The following is a 20,187-nucleotide window of genomic DNA, read 5'->3' on the forward strand; positions in this document are numbered from 1 at the left end:
CAGTTGCTGTTTTAGGTCGAAGAACCTTCTTCAGAACTGGGAAAGAAACAAAACAATTTAGTTTTAAGTTGCAGAGAAAGTTGGAGGCGGGATGAACAGGAGGCAGGGGACATCTCTGATAGAGTTGAGGCCAGGGTTGCTGTGGTGATATGCTGTTTACAGAGCTGTCTGATTGATAGATTAATGAGGGCATTAGGGAAGGGGGGGGGGGGGACATCAAAGGAACATGTAATCGTCGTGAAATGCAGAAGTGAAATGAAAGTCAGAGCTGTTTCTGAGAACCGAAGTCAAAGAAAAATGCTCAGCAGGTCAGGTAGTGTTTGTGCCGAGAGAATAGTGAGCTAATATTACAAGTGGCAGGGGTACAGGGCAATAAGGGCAGGGGGATAAAACATAGGACAGTACATGGCAGGAACAGGCCTATTAGTGCCAACCACATGCCAATCCAAACTATCCCCCTCTGCCTGCACATGGTCTCCATCCCTCCATTCCCTGCCTGTTCATGAGTCTGTCTAAATGTCTCTTAAACCTTGCTGTTGTATCTGCTTCCACCACTCAGAGACCCTTCATCTGGACTGGAAAGGAAGGAGGAAGAAGCCCGAACAGAACGGTGTGGGGTAGGGCGAGGAGCACGAGCGGGCAAGTGATGAAGGGTCTCGGCCCAAAACGTTGATTGTTCATTTCCCTCCATAGACGCTGCCTGGCCCTTTGAGTTCCTCCAGCGATCTGTGTGTGTGTTGTTCCAGATTTCCAGCATCTGCAGTCTCTCTTGTGTCTAAAATAAGAGATGATAATCTTACGGTAGAACTGGTCAGTTCCAATAAAAGCAGAAAAGGTGAGTTATCTGAACTGGTGAATGAGGCGTTGAGCCTGGAAGGTTGAAACATATTCAGTCAAAAGGTGAGGCATTTTTCCGTATGTTGGGGCTCATTGGAATAGTGCAGGAGGCCACAGACTAATAGGTCAGAGTGGGATGGAGAATTAAATTGGTGGATAAAAGGAAGCTCAGAGTCACCCCTACAGACTGAACATAGGTGACCCACTACGTGAACATCCAATCAGTGTTTGGTTTCTCCAGTGTGGAAGAGGCCCCACTGTGAATACTCAGCGAAGCACACCGGATTAGAAGAGCAAGTGAATTGCTGACTCACTCGGTAGGACTGTTTGGGTTCCTGGACGGGGAAAGTCACGAGGTAAAAGAGTTGCATCTCCTGCAGTTGCCTGGGAGCGGTTGATGGGGGTGGGAGAGTGGAGCAGGGAGTCGGGAAGGGAACGGACCCTCCAGAATGCTGGAAGGGGAGGGCAGTGGAAGACGCGGCTGGTGGTGGAACCTTGTTGAAAGTGATGGGAATTTGCTCAACGTGATCCGTGGAATGCGGAGGCTCGTGAGCGGAAGGTGAGGATTAGGGGGGCTCTACCCTTGTGGTGGTGAGGTGCAGGAAGTGGATGAGGTGTGGTCAAGAGCTCTGTTAAAGAGAGGGTAAAGAAGGGTTATTGAAGCAAAAGGGTGTTAGAAGGGGTTAATGTTGCAAGAAGGGTTAAGTTGCACAGGTGGGAACTTCAGTGATTAAGCCGCAATGGGAAAGGAGGTAAAGGGTTAATAAAGCCAGCAGCAGTGGGAGGTTCATGAACCAAGAGGGAATAGAAAGGGTTAATGAGCACAGATGGAGAAGGGGTTAATAGACAAGAGTAAACGGGGTCGTGCTCCAAATGAAGGGAATTGAAGCAACAGTGAGAGGGAAGGGTAACTTGAAGCAAGAGGGAAAGGGTTAAGCACTACCACAAGAACTGGGCAGCCTGGAGTCGATTTCACAGCCAAGGTCTCTGTGGTTTTCTACAAGTCCAAGTGAAATTTTATTGTAACTATACCCCTGAAACTCACCACTATCATTTTCAGCCAACTCTCACTCTACCTTCTAATCAGAAAGAAAAGTCAAAGCCTCTCATTTAAAACAACAAAAAACAGGAATTTGTCTCTGGGATATGATTTCACGACTTGGTGAGAGTCGCCTTGGCCAGGTGTAAGATTTGGCCACACAGACCAAGGTCGCATGTTTAGGCTCATTGCCTGTGTAAGGGGCAGTACTGAGGGAGTGCCGCACTGTCGGAGGGGCAGTACTGAGGGAGTGCCGCACTGTCGGAGGGGCAGTACTGAGGGAGTGCCACACTGTCAGAAGGGCAGTACTGAGGGAGTGCCCCACTGTCAGAAGGGCAGTACTGAGGGAGTGCCCCACTGTCGGAGGGGTAGTACTGAGGGAGTGCCACATTGTCAGAGGGGCAGTACTGAGGGAGTGCCACACTGTCAGAAGGGCAGTACTGAGGGAGTGCCACATTGTCAGAGGGGCAGTACTGAGGGACTGCTACATCTTGGAGCGTTAGTACTAAGGGAGCACAAAGAGAACCAATCTCTGCAAAATTCTGTGAGTGGAAGCGGAAGCAGTGGGATTCCACTCCTGACCACTCTCCCTGACTCCCCACCAGCACATCCCCTTTGCAAGTGAGGTGGGCTGGCTGGCTGGCCAGGGACGTTGCCCCTGCAAAGCACCAGACAAAACTGCAGAGAGAGATCACCGTTTCAACACCTTTTACGGCCCTGAGTTGTCCCTCGTTCCTTCACTGCCAGGAAAGCAGTTTTCGAAGTGCAGCAACTGTTTTAATGTGGGAACGTGGCAACAATTTGAACACAGCAAGCTCACGCAAGCTGCCATGTGATAACAACCAGATAATTCATTCCAGCCACGCTGCCTGAGGCAAGGTGCTGAAAGTTATGGATCAAGTCCCGGTCAATGGCATTAGTGTAGATGGGTACTTGATGGTCAGCATGGACTTGGAGGGCTGAAGGGCCTGTTTCTCCATAAGATAAGATCTTTATTACTCACATGTACATCGAAACAACCAGCGAAATACATCTTTTTGTGTAGAGTGTTCTGGGGCAAGCCTGCAAGTGTCGCCACGCTTCTGGCGCCAACATAGCATGCCCACAACTTCCTAACCCGTAAATCTTTGGAATGTGGGAGGAAAGCAGAGGACCCGGAGGAAACCCATGCAGACACGGGGAGAACGTACAAACTCCTTACAGACAGCGGCCGGATTTGAACCCGGGTCGCTGGCGCTGTAAAGCGTTACGCTAACCACTACACCACCGTGCCTGCCGTTATAGAAGTCCTCTGAAGAATTAAATGATCTGAACCAGGCCAGGCCAATCCGAACATGATCGTTGTTTAAGGGCTTACAGTTCTTAACTCAAGCCTTGTAGTTGGATCCAGTTGGGACAGTGAAGACGTGTGAACGGCTTCCTTCCTGTGCTGCCTGAACTCTTCCAGCTACTTACAGCAGCCGTCAGACCCCACAGCCTTAGTTCACTTAAACAGTGAGCCCAGCCTAAACTGATGAACCCCAGGAGTTTTCAACACCCCTACAGTCAGAGCCATACTGTCCCTTCGACCCAACGAGTCCGCACCAACCGTCGAGAGCCCATTTACACTAATCCTATACGAGTCACACTTTATTCACCCTACATTCCCAACAACTAGCCCCCCCCCCTCGCAGGTTCTAACACTCACCTACACACTCGGGGCGATGTACAGCGGCCATTTAACCTACCAATCCGCATGTTCTTGGGATGTGGGAGGGAACCAGAACACCCGGAGGAAACCCCCACAGGAACAGGGAGAATGTGCGAACTCCAAACAGACAGCACCAGAGGTCAGGATTGAGCCCGGGTAGGTGGAGGTTGGGGCAGCAGCTCTACCTGCTCTGCCACTGTGGTGCCAAGAGCGGGTTCCATCAAGCTTGGAGGAGTAGCTCAGTTTTAAACCCTCAGTGACATCTCTCCTGCTCTCCTTCAAAGTAGTCTCAAAGGATATTTTGTATTCACTTGAGGTAGTAGATTGGAACCTCTGACAGAGCAATACCCCTTCAGTACTGCCCCTCTCACAGTGCAGCACTCCCTCAGTACTGCCCCTCTACAGTGCGGCACTCCCTCAGTGCTGCCCCTCTCACAGTGCAGCACTCCCTCAGTACTGCCCCTCTACAGTGCGGCAATCCCTCAGTACCATACCACACTGGAATGTCAACCTGGAATCGTGTGCTCAAGCCTCTCCTTCTGTGTGCGTGCGTGCGTGTGTGTGTGTGTGTTTGTGTGTGCGCACATGTGTGTGTGTGTGTGTGTGTGTGTGTGTGTGTGTGTGTGATGTACACAGGTACATGCACTGAACATTTGCAGACATGCAAGTGCTCACACACATGCACATGTACACACATATGCACACACACATGTGCACATACACATACACACTGCCACACACACATACACACACACACACACACATACATACACACACACATACACACAGCGCACACACACACACACACACACAAAGCCCTTTTATAGAAACATTTAGCACAGATCTTTGTAAGAACTTCCTCAGCAGCCATGCGTTATCCACAACACTGTTCCCTGCTTCTACGCACCCTTATGGCTGGAGTAAAATACCAGCTAACACTTTTGGTCAAACCGAAAGGTACTGAGTGCATTAACTATTTTCTCGCTGGTGCTCTGTACCAGCCCATACTGGCTTCCTCTCACCTCTGTGTGAATTCTCAACCCCAGTTGGTGCCACTGCACAACTCTGGGTTCAGGATAAATGTCTTTTACTGCCCACACAACATTGTGCATGATGTCAGCAGATCGATGGTTGTGTAGCCCTGGGACAGTATTCTGTGGGTGATGTCCACTATCCACCATTACAGTCACCTGCCATCCATTGAACCATCATACACGCAGAGAAGCATGAAGTTCATCCCCTTCAGTCTCACTCTGGAGACTTGAGCCAGAGCTGTGGTGAGGCACTGTCAGAGGGGCAGTACTGAGGGAGTGCCGCACTGTCGGAGGGGCAGTACTGAGGGAGTGCCGCGCTGTCAGAGGGGCAGTACAGAGGGAGTGCCGCACTGTCGGAGGGGTAGTACTGAGGGAGTGTTACCTTGCTGCTTGGATCTACTGAGGCAGGATTGCATCGTCAAGGGGCCATCTTCAAAATGCAACATATAATGTGTGAGGTGTTGCATTTTGGAAGGACAAATCAAGGTAGGACATACACAGTAAATGGTCGGGCACTGAGGAGTGCGGAGGGACAAAGGGATCTGGGAGTTCAGATACATAATTCCCTGAAAGTGGCATCGCAGGTAGACAGGGTTGTAAAAAAGGCTTTTGGCATCCTGGCATTCATAAATCAAAGTACTGAGTACAGGAGTTGGGATGTTATGGTGAGGTTATATAAGACATTGGTGAGGCCAAATTTGGAGTATCGCGTGCAGTTCTGGTCACCTAACTATAGGAAGGATGTCAGTAAGATTGAAAGAGTGCAGAGGAGATTTACTAGAATGTTGCCGGGTCTTCAGGAGTTGAGTTACAGGGAAAGATTGAACAGGTTACGACTTTATTCTTTGGAGCGCAGAAGAATGAGGGGAGATTTGATAGAGGTTTACAAAATTATGAGGGGTATAGACAGAGTTAATGCGAATAGGCTCTTTCCACCTAGGTTAGGAGAGATAAGTACGAGAGGACATGGCTTTAGGGTGGGAGGGGAAAGGTTTAGGGGGAACATTAGTGGGAACTTCTTCACTCAAAGAGTGGTGGGAATATGGAACAGGCTGCCATCTGATGTAGTAAATGCGGGCTCACTCTTGGGTTTTAAGAATAAATTGGATAGATACATGGACGGGAGAGGTCTGGAGGGTTATGGACTGGGTGCAGGTAAATGGGACTAGCGGAATAACGTTTCGGCACAGATTAGAAGGGCCGAATGGCCTGTTTTTCTGTGCTGTAGTGTCCTATGGTTCTATGCTTCTATAACCACAACCTCATTAGCTCTCCCTGAAGCATGAATCAGTCCAACAGTGTGATTGGGATGAAGACAGGGGAAGTCTTCCCTGCACCTACGTGTGACATTCATGTCTGAACCAATATCACTGAGCACAATGTTTCCTTATCGTTATCAGATAACTGCTTGTTGGATCTTGCTATGCTCACATCAGTTGGTGGGTTTCACCTGGTGATTACAAAAGTACGATATTGGCTGTAATATTCCAGAAGTAGTGAAAGAAGGTGCCTGAGTGCAATTAATTCCTTTCTTAATCCCCTCCATTGTCCATCGGCCAAAGGTCTTTGTGCCTCTGGTGGGATCGGAGGACATTGACTGGACCAACCCCTCCTCTTGGCCGGATGAGACTGTGTGGCAGTCATGAGGGTCTTTCACCAGCGGGGGCTGTTGGAGCAGCGTGTTGTTCCAAACGTGGTTATGTGTGGAGAGCACAGCAATGGGGAGGAAATCTCCATCAGTCATCCCTTTCCTGTTCACCGTCCAGCAATCCCTCTTACAAAGTACCTGTCCACTAATGGCCAGACCACTAAAGAGTTGACTACTGAGCCAAAATTCACCCAAGATGGTAGAGAATCTTTCACTTAGAAGGCACTTCTTATGCCTGTACTATGCTGATTTGTGATTGAAGGGGGTTCTAATGGGTCATAGGAACAACAACTGTACACAGCAAGATCCCACAAGCAGTAAATTGGGTTTTGTTGTTCACTTGCAGGATGTGGGTATCGCTGGCAAGACCAACATTGATTTTCAAACCTGCTTTGCCCTGGAGAAATTTGTGGTGAGACACCTTTTTGAATTGCCTGTGCTTCATTGTGATAGTTGTTTATCCAACTGAGTGTCCTGTGATAGGCTGTTTCAGATGCCAGTAAAGAGCCAACCACATTCATGGGGATGGAGTCACGTGTGTGCCTGAGGGGCTAATGATGGGAGACTTTCATCCCTGAAAGATATTTGTGAACCAGATAGGTTTTTACATCAATCTAGTAATTTCACTCTCACCCTGACTGAACCTTGTTCTTTATTCCAGAATTACATAATTAACTAAATTTAAATTCCCCAACTGTCATGGTGGGATTTGAACTCTGTCTTTGGATTGTTAGTTCAGGCATATGCACCAATTAACTTGTCAAGTAGTCAGTGTTTTGGGGGTGTTAGCTGAGAAATGAATATTAGATCAGTAGGTCTTTACTTTCGACCTAACCCCCATGCTGTTCCTGCACTGGGAGCTTTTGATAGGAGAGTGTGGAGGGAGATTTACTCTGTGTCTAACCCATATACTCCCTGTGTTCTGAGTGTTTGATGGGACAGTGCGGAGGCAGTGAGATGCATCCAAATGTGTTACGGCAACCCAGTTTCTCCAGACGTGAGAAACAGTTGCCGGCTAAACATTGTCCCCCGCACACCGGAGACAACTCCCCAACCCTTCTCCAAATGGCTCTGGGATAGTTTACATCCCCCCCCTGCCCCGAGAGGGCAGACAGGGCCTCAGTTTTACATCTCACGTAAATGACTGCACACCTGATGGTTTCAGCCTCCATTGACAACCTGCCTAGAATAGGTGCAGAACGAGCTCTGCCAATAGAGGGAGGAGGGGGGGGATAGTTGGGGCAAAGTATGCACCGTCCCCTCTTACGGAGGAGGCAGGGACAAGGGGATCAGATAAATAACTTGGGATGAAGTCTGAAGGCTAAACAATGGAAACTGTCAGAAGCTCCACAAAATGCTGCAATGATAATTGCTGAGTTTGTTCACTTTCCTCCCCATTTTTCTCCTTGCTGCTCGCTGGTCTTTAAATGCTGGCAGCCTTCCTGAGGCTGTAATTACGATCTAGAGTTTGGGGTTTTCTGGAATTACTGGTGGTGTGGCAAACCACAATCCTTCCGCCTTCCTGGGCTGGTTGGCCACAGTCACCATGTGACCCTACTGGCTTCAATGGGCATCTATGACCGGGTAGAGTATAAAAGGAGGGAGTTCTGCCCCACACCATTAGAGTTCACTGCATTGTCCGAATCTCATTGGCCAAAGGTTCAGAGAGAGAAAGAAGCAGAAGACCATGAAGGTTTTGCTCTTCCTCGCCCTGCTGGGGCTGCTGGCTGTGGGCCACTGTAGACGTGAGTAGATTTGCTTCCATTCCTTCCAGCCCAGCAGCCCACCTACGACTGATGCGTGGTCTGTGAGCCGGTTTCCGGCAGGTGTCGGGAGGTGGAGATGGGGGTGGCGGTGGGTCTTAAGGACATTGCTCTAGTGCCGTTGCAATCATGCACGTGTGCAATGCACATGTCCTGGGTGGGTCTGCAAACCAGGGAAAGGTGTGCGAATGCTGACATTTGCTGCATTTAGAACTGTGCCCTGGCATCATCTGCTTGAAGTGGAGTCCAGGGCAAGTTTGTGGGAGATTGCTGCATTTCTCTGCATTAACCCAGACATCCGCAAATCAGTCAAAGTAACCAGATCCGGGGGTTTGATGCCTAATTACAGAAAGAGGTTCCTGAACCAATCACAGTGCTCTGACAGTTAGCTTCCATTTGATGCCAAGAGTTGCTGAGAGTAGGATAGACAAGGATGAGGGAGCTGGGATTAGGGATGAAGTTCACATTATACCCAAGGAAAGCTCAAAGTCATCCGTGAATTGGTTGAGTAAGTAAATCCAACGCAGTGAAGATTACAGTTCGAATTGGAGACCAAATTGAGTTGGTGTTTGTCAATAAGTGGGCTCCCTCCATGATTCAGGAAGTCTGTCCTCAGTAACAGCCCAAAAGACCTCACCCTGTGAATCCACATCAAGCCCACCACCATAGCCCTATATTCCAGCCCCACATTAGCCCAACATCCTGGGATATTAAAAAATATCCCAGATCCTATATTCTACATCCCCAAGTTTTGTTCTGTATTAAAGGTACCAATTCCTGTTGGGAACCAGTTCCTCAGGTGAAGGAGACCTTCTGGAATCATGACTTTCTGTGTGTGGGACTCCAGATGGTGCGTTTGGGTGGGCTATATGACCGTAGAGTGCATCACAGCCGATCCTGGCCCTCCCCACTTTCCAGCTGGAGAGCAAAGAGGAGCAGGAACAGAGAATGATTATGGGATAGAATGGACGAAGATTGGGGAGGGAGTGGATGGTGATCGCAAAAGAAATGGACGGAGATTGGGAGATAGGAGATCAGGACAGGGATGGATGGAGAGAAGAAGAAATAGATTGAGATTGGGAGAGGCGTGGATGGAGGGAAGGGGAGGGACTGGTTGGAGGTCAAGAGAGGGATGAATGGAGAGAGATAGATGGGAGATTGGGAAAAGGACAGATGGAATTCAGGAGGGGGATTGGGAGACAGAAAATGGAGAGCGGGAGAGGATCAGGAGAGGGAATAGACAGTTGGGACCAGTGTTTGTATGTACTCCGTGGCTGGTCTGGAGACTGTGACTAACTCCTCTCTGTGGATCAGTAGAAGGTTGTAAAGTGCACTTCGTTACTGAACCGTCAGCGTGGGACTGATATATTTAGTGAGTCACTATTTATTCAGTAAAGAGGTTTAAATATTTGTTCAGCTGGAGGAAAGTTATGAAATTTTCTCAATTTACCCCCACATCTTCAACAGCCTTTCACAGCAGAGGGGAAATGGACGCTCGATGTGAATTATTCTTGCCACCTTCCCTGTCTCTGTAGCCTCCTCTAAACTTCCAGCAGCCAATGTTTAATCCTCTCCAACTTTGGCCTTCTGTGCACCTGACTAATTTCACCATTGCTAACCCTCTACAACTCGCTGAGAGCTCTGTACTTCTCCAGTTCTGCCCTCTCAATCATTCCATTCGACCAGAGACAGCCATGCCTTGAGCTGGGGAGACTCTGACTCTGGAATTCCTTCCCTAACACCTCACCCTCTCCATCCCTCTAACATCCACTTAAAACCATACTCTGATGACCACTCAGCCTTGACCCTAGATGTATGGTTTGTCTTCCAAATTTTTCTCCTGTGAAGGACCATGAGATACCTTACGACATTAGTGCAATGAATAAAATCATAGAGTCATAGAGAGGTACAGCATGGAAGCAGACCCTTTGGCCCATTGAATCCGTGGTGACCAGCAAGTACCGATTCACACTAATCCTACCCAAACCCATTTATTCTCCCCACATTCTCATCACCTCCCCCCATATTCTACCACTCACCTACACCCTAGGGGAAATTTAGAGCAGCCAGTCAACTGACCAAGCTTTGGGATGTGGGAGGAAACTGGAGCACCCGGGGGAAACCCACGCGGTCACAGGGAGAACGTGCAAACTCCACGCAAACAGCACCGGAGGTCAGGATCGAACCCGGGTCTCTGGAGCTGTGAGGCAGCGGCTTTACCGCTGCTGGTGGTGTTGTTCACTTTGGAGAGAAAGTTTGGAGTGTTGTACGGTTTTCAGATGCAATGGGCTGGAATACAAGAAGAAACATGATCAGCTGGGGTGCCCCGGACATTGCCCCAGCTCCACGCAGCACGCCCTGACTGCCTGTGGTTCAGTCTCGAGTTATGACGGTGCCCAGGGTTCCCACACCATGAGATAAGGTTCAGGTGTAGCTCACTCACCTGAGGGACTCAGTTCGACCTGCCATGCGAACACTGGAGTCTATAATTCAGACATATATTCCCAATGTCAGTGGGGCATTAATTGGTAACTTTGTTTATTATTGTCACATGTACCAAGGCACGGTGAAAAGCTTTGTTTTGCATGCCATCCATACAGATCATTTCATCACATCAGTGCATTGAGGTAGTACAAGGGAAAACAATGACAGATTGCAGAATAAAGTGTCACAGTTACAGAGAAAATGCAGTGCAGGCAGACAATAAGATGCAAGGCCATGACGAGGTAGATTATGAAGTCAAGTGTCCTTCTTATCATTCAAGGGGACTGTTTGATAGTCTTATAACAGTGGGATGGAAGCTGTGCTTGAGCCTGGTGGTACCTGCTTTCAGGCTTCTGCCTGATGGGAGGAGGAGGGAGAAGAGAGGATATCCGGGGTGGGTGGGGTCTTTGATTATGCTGGCTGCATTACTGAGGCAGCAAAAAGTGTAGACAGAGTCCCTGGAGGGGAGGCTGGTATTACAGACAGAGAGAGAGCTCTGAGGGAGGGGCAATAATGATAGAGGACTGTACTGTTGAACAGTTATTATTGAGGGAGAACAGCTCCATCAGTGGGGCAGTAGCGAGGGAGTGCGCACTGTCGGAGGGGCAGTAGCGAGGGAGTGCGCACTGTCAGAGGGGCAGTACCGAGGGAGTGCGCACTGTCGAAGGGGCAGTACTGAGGGAGCTTTGCACTGCGGGAAGTACCCATCATGTTCCCCTTCTGACTCCCAGTACCATTTTATTCAGGAGCGAGAACAAAATGTGGTGGATTGCTTCTCTTTATCATTGGAGGCAAACAATGAATTTCTGTCCCAAATCATCCCAAAGGATCCCACAAACAGGGCACTAGACCCAAGCTGTTACTGTTTACCCTCAGTACGAGCACGATTCAAACCCAGAGAGTTACACATCCCTCATCCTCACTTTCCTACTTCACAAACCTGGTGCTTCAGTCTCCAACCCCACAGTTATCATCCCCAGTGTAAGACGTGTTCTGTCGCTCACTGTCTCACATTCCCTTCACTCTGGATCGCGGTGTTGCTGGAACCACTCTCCCTGACCTGGTCTCCTTCATCTCTTCAGACTCTAAATAAATAGCTCAAGGAGTTCCACAGGAGTCAAGCAAAAACTGACAGTGAGCCACGAAAGTGACCAAAAACTTGGTCAGAGAGGGGCGCTTTAAGGAAGCTTAGAAATGGAGCAAATGGGGGAAAGATTTCCAAAGACTCACAGAGTGAAGAAGTTTCTTATCTCAGTCCTAATTGGCTGACCCCTTAGCTTGAGACTGCCACCTGGTTTCCATGTTTTCCTATGACATAGAAAGAGGCCACTCAGCCCATCAAGTTTATGTCGGCTCTTAGAACAATTCCGTTCCTCCACCGATTTCCTTGTAAGCTGTTCTTCCCACATTCCCGCCAACTCTTCCAGATTCGACCACTCACCTACATTCTATGGACAATTTACAGTGGCCAGTTGACCTACAGACCCACGTGTCTTCGAAATGTGGGAGGAAACCGGAGCATCCGGAATGCAGAGACAGGGCCAGAGGTCAGGATCGAACCCTGGTCACCTGGGGCTGTGAGGCAACCTCTCTCTCCTTGCTGTGTCACTGTGCCTCCCTAATTCCATGTCCCCTGCCTGAGGAAACTAGATCTCAACATCTGCTCTGTCCGACCAAGGATTTCATTAAGATCTCTGATTCCTTCAAACTCTAGAATCGAAAGACCCCTGTAGACTCCGTATCGTGGGTTACCTCTCCTGTTAAGCCCCTTGAGGCATTCAACTACTATCAACACATTCTAAACACAGGTTTCGACACTAGGGTCAATGTCAAGGATCAATGCGGAAATTAGTTGGAAGATCAACCTTGATCTCATTGCACAAAATAATGAATCTTCATTGCATTTGGTAGAGACCAGCATTACACACACGAGACCAGGTGTGGTCTCACCAAAGGTGTATAAAACTGCAGCAAGATTTCCCTGTTCTTGAATTCCAATCCCCTTGCAATAAAGGGAGGAATCTAATTGTTTACTGAGCTGCTTGTTGTGTTCATATTATCTTGATGTATCCTGCCTACAAGGACACCCAACGTCATATGGAGTCGAACAGCACAGAAAGAGGCCCTTCGGCCCATCGTGGCCATGCTGACCTTTTCTGCCAATCTGCACTAATCCCATATGCCCGTTTTAGGACCATATCCTCCTAATGCCTTGCCGATTTAAGTGTCTGTCCAAATGATTCCACCATCTCTCTGGCAGTGTGTTCCAGATAGCAACCACTCTCTGTGTCAAAAAACCTTATCCCTCAGGTGTCCTTTAAAACTCCTCCCTCTCTCCTTAAACCTACACCATCTTGCTTTTGATACCCCTGCCATGGAAGTCCTTCCTCAAACTGCTCTGTGGTTCCAGACAGATCTGAACAAACATGTTTGACAGCTCTGAAAGGAAACCAGAGGGTAAACATCTGCTTCCCACGATGGCCTGACTGAACTTCCTGAGTTACGCTTGGACAGACTGTAACTTCAAGCCATAATGTAACTCAGTCCCACTTAGTTCACCTGAGACTGATCAGCCTTTTTGCTTCTTTGTTCTTTGGGTTTATTCAGTGATTACAGCATCACATTATTACAATACTACAGTATTCCACCATTCACACTATCAATAGCTTCAAATTACAACACAGTCAGCTCTATCCAGAATTCACTTGAACCCCTGTGATGCCCACTGGTCCTGGAAAACCCCCAATGTACCTGTGGATACCATGTGCTCCTTCTCCAGGGACACTCAGGCGTGGACGTAACCCCGGAAGAGGGGCAGGCAATCGGCTCGGGCAGAACCCTCGACTGGCCGCCGCCTGGACCCGTGAACGGCCACCTTGGCCAGGCACAGGAGCAAACCGACCAGGAGATCCCCCAATTGAGGACTGATCAGCCTGGGAGCCCGTGGGCAGGCTGGGCTCACCCTGTGCATCCTTGGAAAGCCACTCATCTTCCCTCAGTTCAATGGGTCTCACGTAAAGTGCCCAATCAAAGAATCCCAAACGAGAAGCTACTTGCCATCGGGCATTGAGGCCCCCATCAATCATTAGCCCACACCAATCACAGAAGAGCTGCAGACCATGGTGGCTTTGATTGGTTGAGATTGAATGCCACCTGGTTGGTGGTGATGGTGCTGTCACATGGTATTCGATGGACGCCAACTGTGTCACCCTCTCCAGCCTAACGTGCCTCCCCTCTGATTGCAGACATCAGCCATGCTTTGGCACGGCGCAGCGCTGATAGTGACAGCGATGAGTGGAACGGAAATGGCGGTGACAGTGATGACAACAATGGGTACGGATACGGCAGCAGATACGGCAATGGTTACGGGTACGGCAATGGCTACGGCAACGGCTATGGCTACGGCAACGGCTATGGCCACGGCCACGGCTATGGCTACGACAATGGCTACAACAACGGGTACGGCAACGGGTACGGCAACGGGTACGGCAACGGGTACGGCAACGGATACGGCAATGGGTACGGTGATGACAGCAGCGACAGTGAAGACAACGGCTACGGTGACGACAGCGGAGACAGTGACAGCAACGGTGAGTGGCCCACATCTCTTCTCTCAAAGCAGAATGAGTGCGTAGCTTTGTGATTCAACCCATCATGAAGGGCGCCAGCTGAAACTTGCCTGGTGCGGAGATTCCAGAGACCATAAACTCCCGGTCTGGAAGGGCAGTGTCTGCCTGGGATATACACGGCTGCGCAGTTGGTTGCTTCCCATTTCAATGTCACATACTCTTCTATTCCAGAGCCCAATGGGAATGGGGCTGCAAATGGACATGGCAATGGAGTCGGAAACGGAGACTGGAATGGAAATGGGTACGGTGCTGGGACCGGCCACGGGAACGGCAACGGCAACGGCAACGGAGACTGGAACGGGAACGGAAACGGGAACGGAGACTGGAACGGGAACGGAGACTGGAACGGGAACGGAAACGGGAACGGAGACTGGAACGGGAACGGAGACTGGAACGGGAACGGAAACGGGAACGGAGACTGGAACGGGAACGGACACGACAATGGGAACGGGCACGGAAACGGGAACGGAGACTGGAACGGGAACGGACACGACAATGGGAACGGGCACGGAAACGGAGACGGCAACGGGCACGGAAACGGAGGCGGGAACGGACACGGAAACGGAATCGAGAATGGAGCTGCCAACGGAATTATGAACGGAAACGGAAAAGGCAATGGGAACGGAGGTAGGTGTGTTTGATTCCTTTCCTCTGGTCCTCACCGGCTGTTGTCTGCTGTATCAATCTCTTAAAGCACCGATCCCGGGTGAGCCAGAATTCTGGGAGAAGCCAATTCTCAAACGTCTCCAGTAGACGTCCCTAATGAGGAAATATTCCAGTCCAGAATCCTGTGTAAGATGCTTGGATAAGGCCAGTAATATGGGCAAGGATCAGGTGAGAGAGGTAAGTTTCCTGAGAAACCAAGAGACCAGGTGGAGAACCACAGGATGAGTCGATAAATACAGATTTAGATACAGCAAGGAAACAGGCCCTTCGGACCATCGGGTCCATGCTGGATATCAAGCACCAGTTTCTACATAATCCTATCCCAAACCATTTTTTATTCTCCCCATTTTCCCAGCAACTCCCCCCAGGTTCTACCCCTCACCCACACACTAGGGACAATTTACAGCGACCAATTAACCTATCAACTGGCACATCTTTGGGAAGCGGGAGAAAGTCATGCAGTCACAGAGGGAACGTGCAAACTCTGCGCAGACGGAACCAAAGGTCAGGATTGAACCCGGGTCACTGGGAACTACGTGGCGGTGGCTCTACCCGCTGCGCCACTGTGCTGCACCAGTTTGTGCTGCTAATGTTCCCAACGCTCAGAAAGGTTCTCAGAAAAGGTCTTCGGGACCTTGAGGAGATCTCGGAGAATGAAGGTAGAAAGTCACTTCCATGGTGGCTGTAGGGGATCTACCCCTCATGCCTGTTAGCCAGAGATCATAGGGCCAAACGGTGGTGCCACTAGTAGAGCTGTTACCTCATGGCGCCAGAGACCCGGATTCAATCCTGACCTCGGGTGCTGTCGGTGTGGAGTTTGCACGTTCTCCCTGTGACCGGGTCTTTCAGTTTCCTCCTACATCCCAAAAGCCTGCTGGTTAGTGGGTTAACTGTCTGCTGTGAATTGCCCCCAGTGTGTAGGTGAATGGTGGAATCTGGGGAAAGCGGATGGGAATGTGGGGAGAATAAAACGGGAAGTCATGTAGGAGTCATGGGGGAATAGGTGACAGGATTGCTCTGTGGGCTTGGATTGAGTCAATGGGCTGAATAGTCTCCTGTGGTAAGGAAATATTGAAATACAAGATAATTCCACACAGAACCCAAGCAAGGGGGGGTATCTACTGGGATAATCCAATTATGAATTGACAGTAAAGAACCTTAAGGTTGTACATCAAAGGTCCCAATAGGATCTTGAAGGCAAATAGATCACATTGAGAAGGAGAGTTGAACGTTACTGGGCAAGGGTTGGTGGTTGAGGAAAGAATATCAGGCATCCTGCTCCCGAGGTTTACTCAACCACTCCCGCGCGCATTAATCAGAGTAACATGAAACAGTCCATCTCTGATAACATCACCTGACCTCTGTTACCCCCATTGGACATTCCAGGACCAGCTCTTGTCTCAGGACATGTTAGAATACCAGCCCTGTAGTCCCCAAACCTGTGACAGACACAAATGTCTTCCTCCTGTGCCCTCCCATTGAATTGGTCCAATCTATTTTAATGCAACACTGCTCTGGTACTTTCCCCCAGTGTAACACTAGAACATTGGAAGCCTAGGTTGGCCATTAGATTCCTGAATCCTCTGTCAATGTAGAGCATCATGGCTGATCCTGTATCCCAGTGACGGTAGCAGCTTCTCTGTCAACCTGTCTCAGAGCCCTGTAGACCTCATGCCCAGCAGGTCAGCTCGATGCTTTGCAGTCCCATCACATCTAGTGGTAAATATTGTGGATCAGTTAAGCAGACGAAGTCCCCTCTCAAGAACATCCCCTTCCTCAGCAGCGGTGGTGGTCAGCACGTGAATACTAAATACAAGGGTGGAGTGTTTGATCCACGACCTCAACTTCCTCCTGAGATCCCCAAACAGCATCCTGCCACGCCTCTGGCCAAGATGCTTCATCAGACAACAGGAAATTCTTACTAATAGTCCTCTGTAATCCACTGAGCAGTGAATAACATGTTCTGAAAGCAGGTTATTTAGTGGCAACGTTGGCTGTGCAGAAGGTTGCCCAGGTGTGTCCTATTCACAAAATGCAGGACAGATCCAACCAAGTTAATTAATCCCCGGATGGTCTACCTCAGTCTCCTGATGGAAGGGTGTCATTGACAGTGCTATTGCAAGGCACATACGGACAACGGACCTGCTCATTGATGCCCAGTTTAGGTTTTACCAGGACTTCAGCACGGCTTGGTCCAAACACGGACCAAAGAGCTAAGTTCCAGGGGTGGGGTGAGACTGACTGCCCTTGACATCAAGGCAGCACTGGACTGAGAGTAACGTCGAAGATCCCTGTTGAAACTGAATTCAGTGGGTAACAGGAGGAAAACCAGTCCAATGACTGGACGGTTGTGGCTGTTGGAAGGTCAATCATCTCAGCCACAGGACGTCCCTGCAGGGGGTCCTCAGGGCAGTGTCCTGGGCCCAACCAGCTTCAGCTCCTTTATCAATGACCTTCCTTCCATTAGAAGTTAGGACTGGGGGGGTGTTCACTGAGACTTAGTGATGTTCAGTTCCATTTACAACCCCTTAGCAAATTGAGCTGGCTGCTCTATCCTGGATGGTGTCTGTGTAAGATGTAGGACAACTGGCAAGGGCTGATTAACATGTGTGCCATTAAAGTTCCTGGCAATAACAATCCCTAACAAGAGAGTCTAACCACCTACCCTTAACATTACCATCACTGATTTCCCCCTGGGTCTCACCATTGACCAGAAGCTCAAATGGACATGGATGGTGTGGCTACAGTTGCAGGTCAGAGGCTGGGCATCCTGAGGCAAATGACTCACCCCTTCAACCGCCTATGAGGCACAGATCAAGACGACAAAGGAATATTTTCCATTTGCCGGCCTGAGCGCATCTCCAACACTCTACTCCGTCCAGGACAGAGCAGCCAGCTCCATTGGTACCCAGTCCACCAGCCTAAACATCCTCCTCTCCACCACCAGCTACAGTATGCACCCTCTACAAAACGTTCTGCGGTTACTTGTCTAGCCGCTTCCCAAGCCCGCTGCCTGGGGAACACCACCGCCAGCAGGTTCCCCTCCGTCCTGACTTGGAAGTACATCACCGTTCCTCTGACATCACCGGGTCTAGATCCTGGGACGGCCTCCTCAGCTGTACTGTGGGAGTACCCTGAAAGGCCGCAGTGGTACAAGTCATTGGAGCGCCATCACTTTCTCAAGGGCAACTTGGGGAACTTCAGGTGGGCTGGGACGGGGGGAGTGAGGCATCAGGGGGATACGTTGGGGTTGTGGCTTGTGGATAAGTGATCTTTCAGGCCGGTGCTGCTGGGGAGGGTGTCCCAGGACTTAGACCCAGTGAGGGTAAAGGAACGGTGCTGTGTTTCCAAACACAGTGTTTGCCCTCCTTAGTGGTTGGGGGGATGGCAGATGCTGTAGGATAGACAAGTGACTACAGTACATGGTGAAGAGGGCAGCTCAATGTAACTGCACTGTGTAATGAATTGACCTGTACGATCGGTGTGCAACACAAGTTTTTCACTGTACCTCGGTACAAGTGATAATAATACACCCCAGTTACCACACACTCCATCAACTCAGATCTATTTTATACCAGAGTCATACCAGCTGTGCAGAACTGCTGATCCATAAATCAAATCTAAATTTTGTTCTTTTATACTCCAGGCACTGGAGAGGCTGATTCTAGTGATTCCAGTGATAGCAGCGATTCCAGTGATAGCAGCGATTCCAGTGACTCCAGTGACTCCAGTGATTCCAGCGACAGCAGTGATTCTGACGACTCCAGTGATAGCAGTGATTCGAGTGACAGCAGTGACTCTGATGACTCCAGTGATAGCAGCGATTCCAGTGACTCCAGTGATTCCAGTGACAGCAGTGACTCTGATGACTCCAGTGACAGCAGTGATTCTGGCGACTCAAGTGACAGCAGTGACTCTGATGACTCCAGTGACAGCAGTGATTCTGGCGACTCAAGTGACAGCAGTGACTCTGATGACTCCAGTGATAGCAGCGATTCCAGTGACTCCAGTGATTCCAGTGACAGCAGTGACTCTGATGACTCCAGTGACAGCAGTGATTCTGGTGACTCAAGTGATAGCAGTGACTCTGATGACTCCAGCGATAGCAGTGACTCTGATGACTCCAGTGATAGCAGTGATTCTGGCGACTCAAGTGATAGCAGTGATTCGGATGACTCCAGTGATTCTGGTGATAGTAGTGACTCCAGTGACAGCAGTGACTCCAGTGATTCCAGCGACTCTAGTGATTCTGATGACAGCAGTGATTCCAGTGACAGCAAAGATTCAAGTGAATCCGGTGACTCAAGTGAAAGCAGTGACTCAAGTGATTCAAGTGACTCAAATGGTTCCAGTGACTCCAGCGATAGCAGTGAATCTGATTCCAGTGATTCCAGTGATTCCAGTGACTCCAGTGACTCCAGTGACTCCAGTGACAGTAGTAATTCAGGTTGAGTAATGTTTTCTGTTTATTACATTCATTTTATAATTACATGTGTTTAAAGTGGTGCAGGCATCAGGTCCATTGAAAAGTGAATTAAATTCTGGATCACCCATCAATAGAACATTAGCAGGTTAATGAGATTGTGACTTCCACAAGTATATATGTGTTACACAAACACTGTATCTACTGGGGTATGGATTCCATGGTTACCAACTCACGGGGGGAACAAGGACCACAAGCACTGACTCCCATTGGGATACAGGACTCCCACACACTTACTATCACTGGAGCACAGTTCCAGAGGTACTGAATCCTACAGGGGCACAGGGCTCACAGGCAATGACCCACTGGATGATGGGTCCCACACACACTGACCCTCACTGGGGGACGGGTCCCACACACACTGACCCTCACTGGGGGACGGGTCCCACACACACACAGACCTTCACTGGGTGACGGGTCCCACACACACTGACCCTCACTGGGCGACGGGTTCCACACACACTGACCTTCACCTGGAGACAGATCCCAATTCTCACTACAGCCCAAGCTCCAGAAACTGAATGGGAACAGCTTTACCTTCCTGTTCTGATGAAGGCTGAGTGACCCGAAATGTTAACTCTGTTTCTCCTTCACAGATGCTGCCTGACCGGCTGAGTATCTCCAGCACTTTCTGTTTTATTTCAGACTTGCAGCATTTCTTTTCTTCGTGGTTAGTGACAAAGCATCAGTAATCACAGGTGTCTTGGTTTGTCAGACCAAGCCTCGTAAGGAGATGTTAGGTTCAGAAGCAGCAGGGAGGGTGATTAAATTGAGGAGTGAGTAAGGTGCAGAAGAAGCTGCGTGGGATGATCAGGAGCCAGAGGAGGTTACAGAGGGTAGGGAAGGGTGAGGACGTGGACTGTGAGGAAGTTTAATACTGGGGGTGTTGCTAGAGCAGTGTGGGTCAGCAGGAA

The 20,187-nt window shown here is 49.6% G+C and overlaps 1 protein-coding gene across 3 annotated transcripts in view; it reads left to right on the top strand.

The window, feature by feature from the left end:
* Positions 1-7,891: 7,891 nt before the first annotated feature.
* The window catches only part of LOC127585597 (dentin sialophosphoprotein-like), a 37,301-nt gene continuing 25,005 nt past the window's right edge, over positions 7,892-20,187 (top strand). The window contains exons 1-4 of one of the 3 annotated variants that reach the window (XM_052043188.1): positions 7,892-7,993; positions 13,741-14,085; positions 14,296-14,751; positions 18,437-19,237. In XM_052043188.1, the coding sequence (XP_051899148.1) occupies positions 7,936-7,993; positions 13,741-14,085; positions 14,296-14,751; positions 18,437-19,237 (1,660 nt within the window). In that variant the 5' untranslated portion in view covers positions 7,892-7,935. The remainder of the gene's footprint in view (positions 7,994-13,740; positions 14,086-14,295; positions 14,752-18,436; positions 19,238-20,187) is intronic. The other 2 variants (XM_052043190.1, XM_052043189.1) reach the window with 2 other exon arrangements.

Source organism: Pristis pectinata, chromosome 33, assembly GCF_009764475.1.
Source record: "Pristis pectinata isolate sPriPec2 chromosome 33, sPriPec2.1.pri, whole genome shotgun sequence".
Taxonomy (NCBI): Eukaryota; Metazoa; Chordata; class Chondrichthyes; order Rhinopristiformes; family Pristidae; genus Pristis; species Pristis pectinata.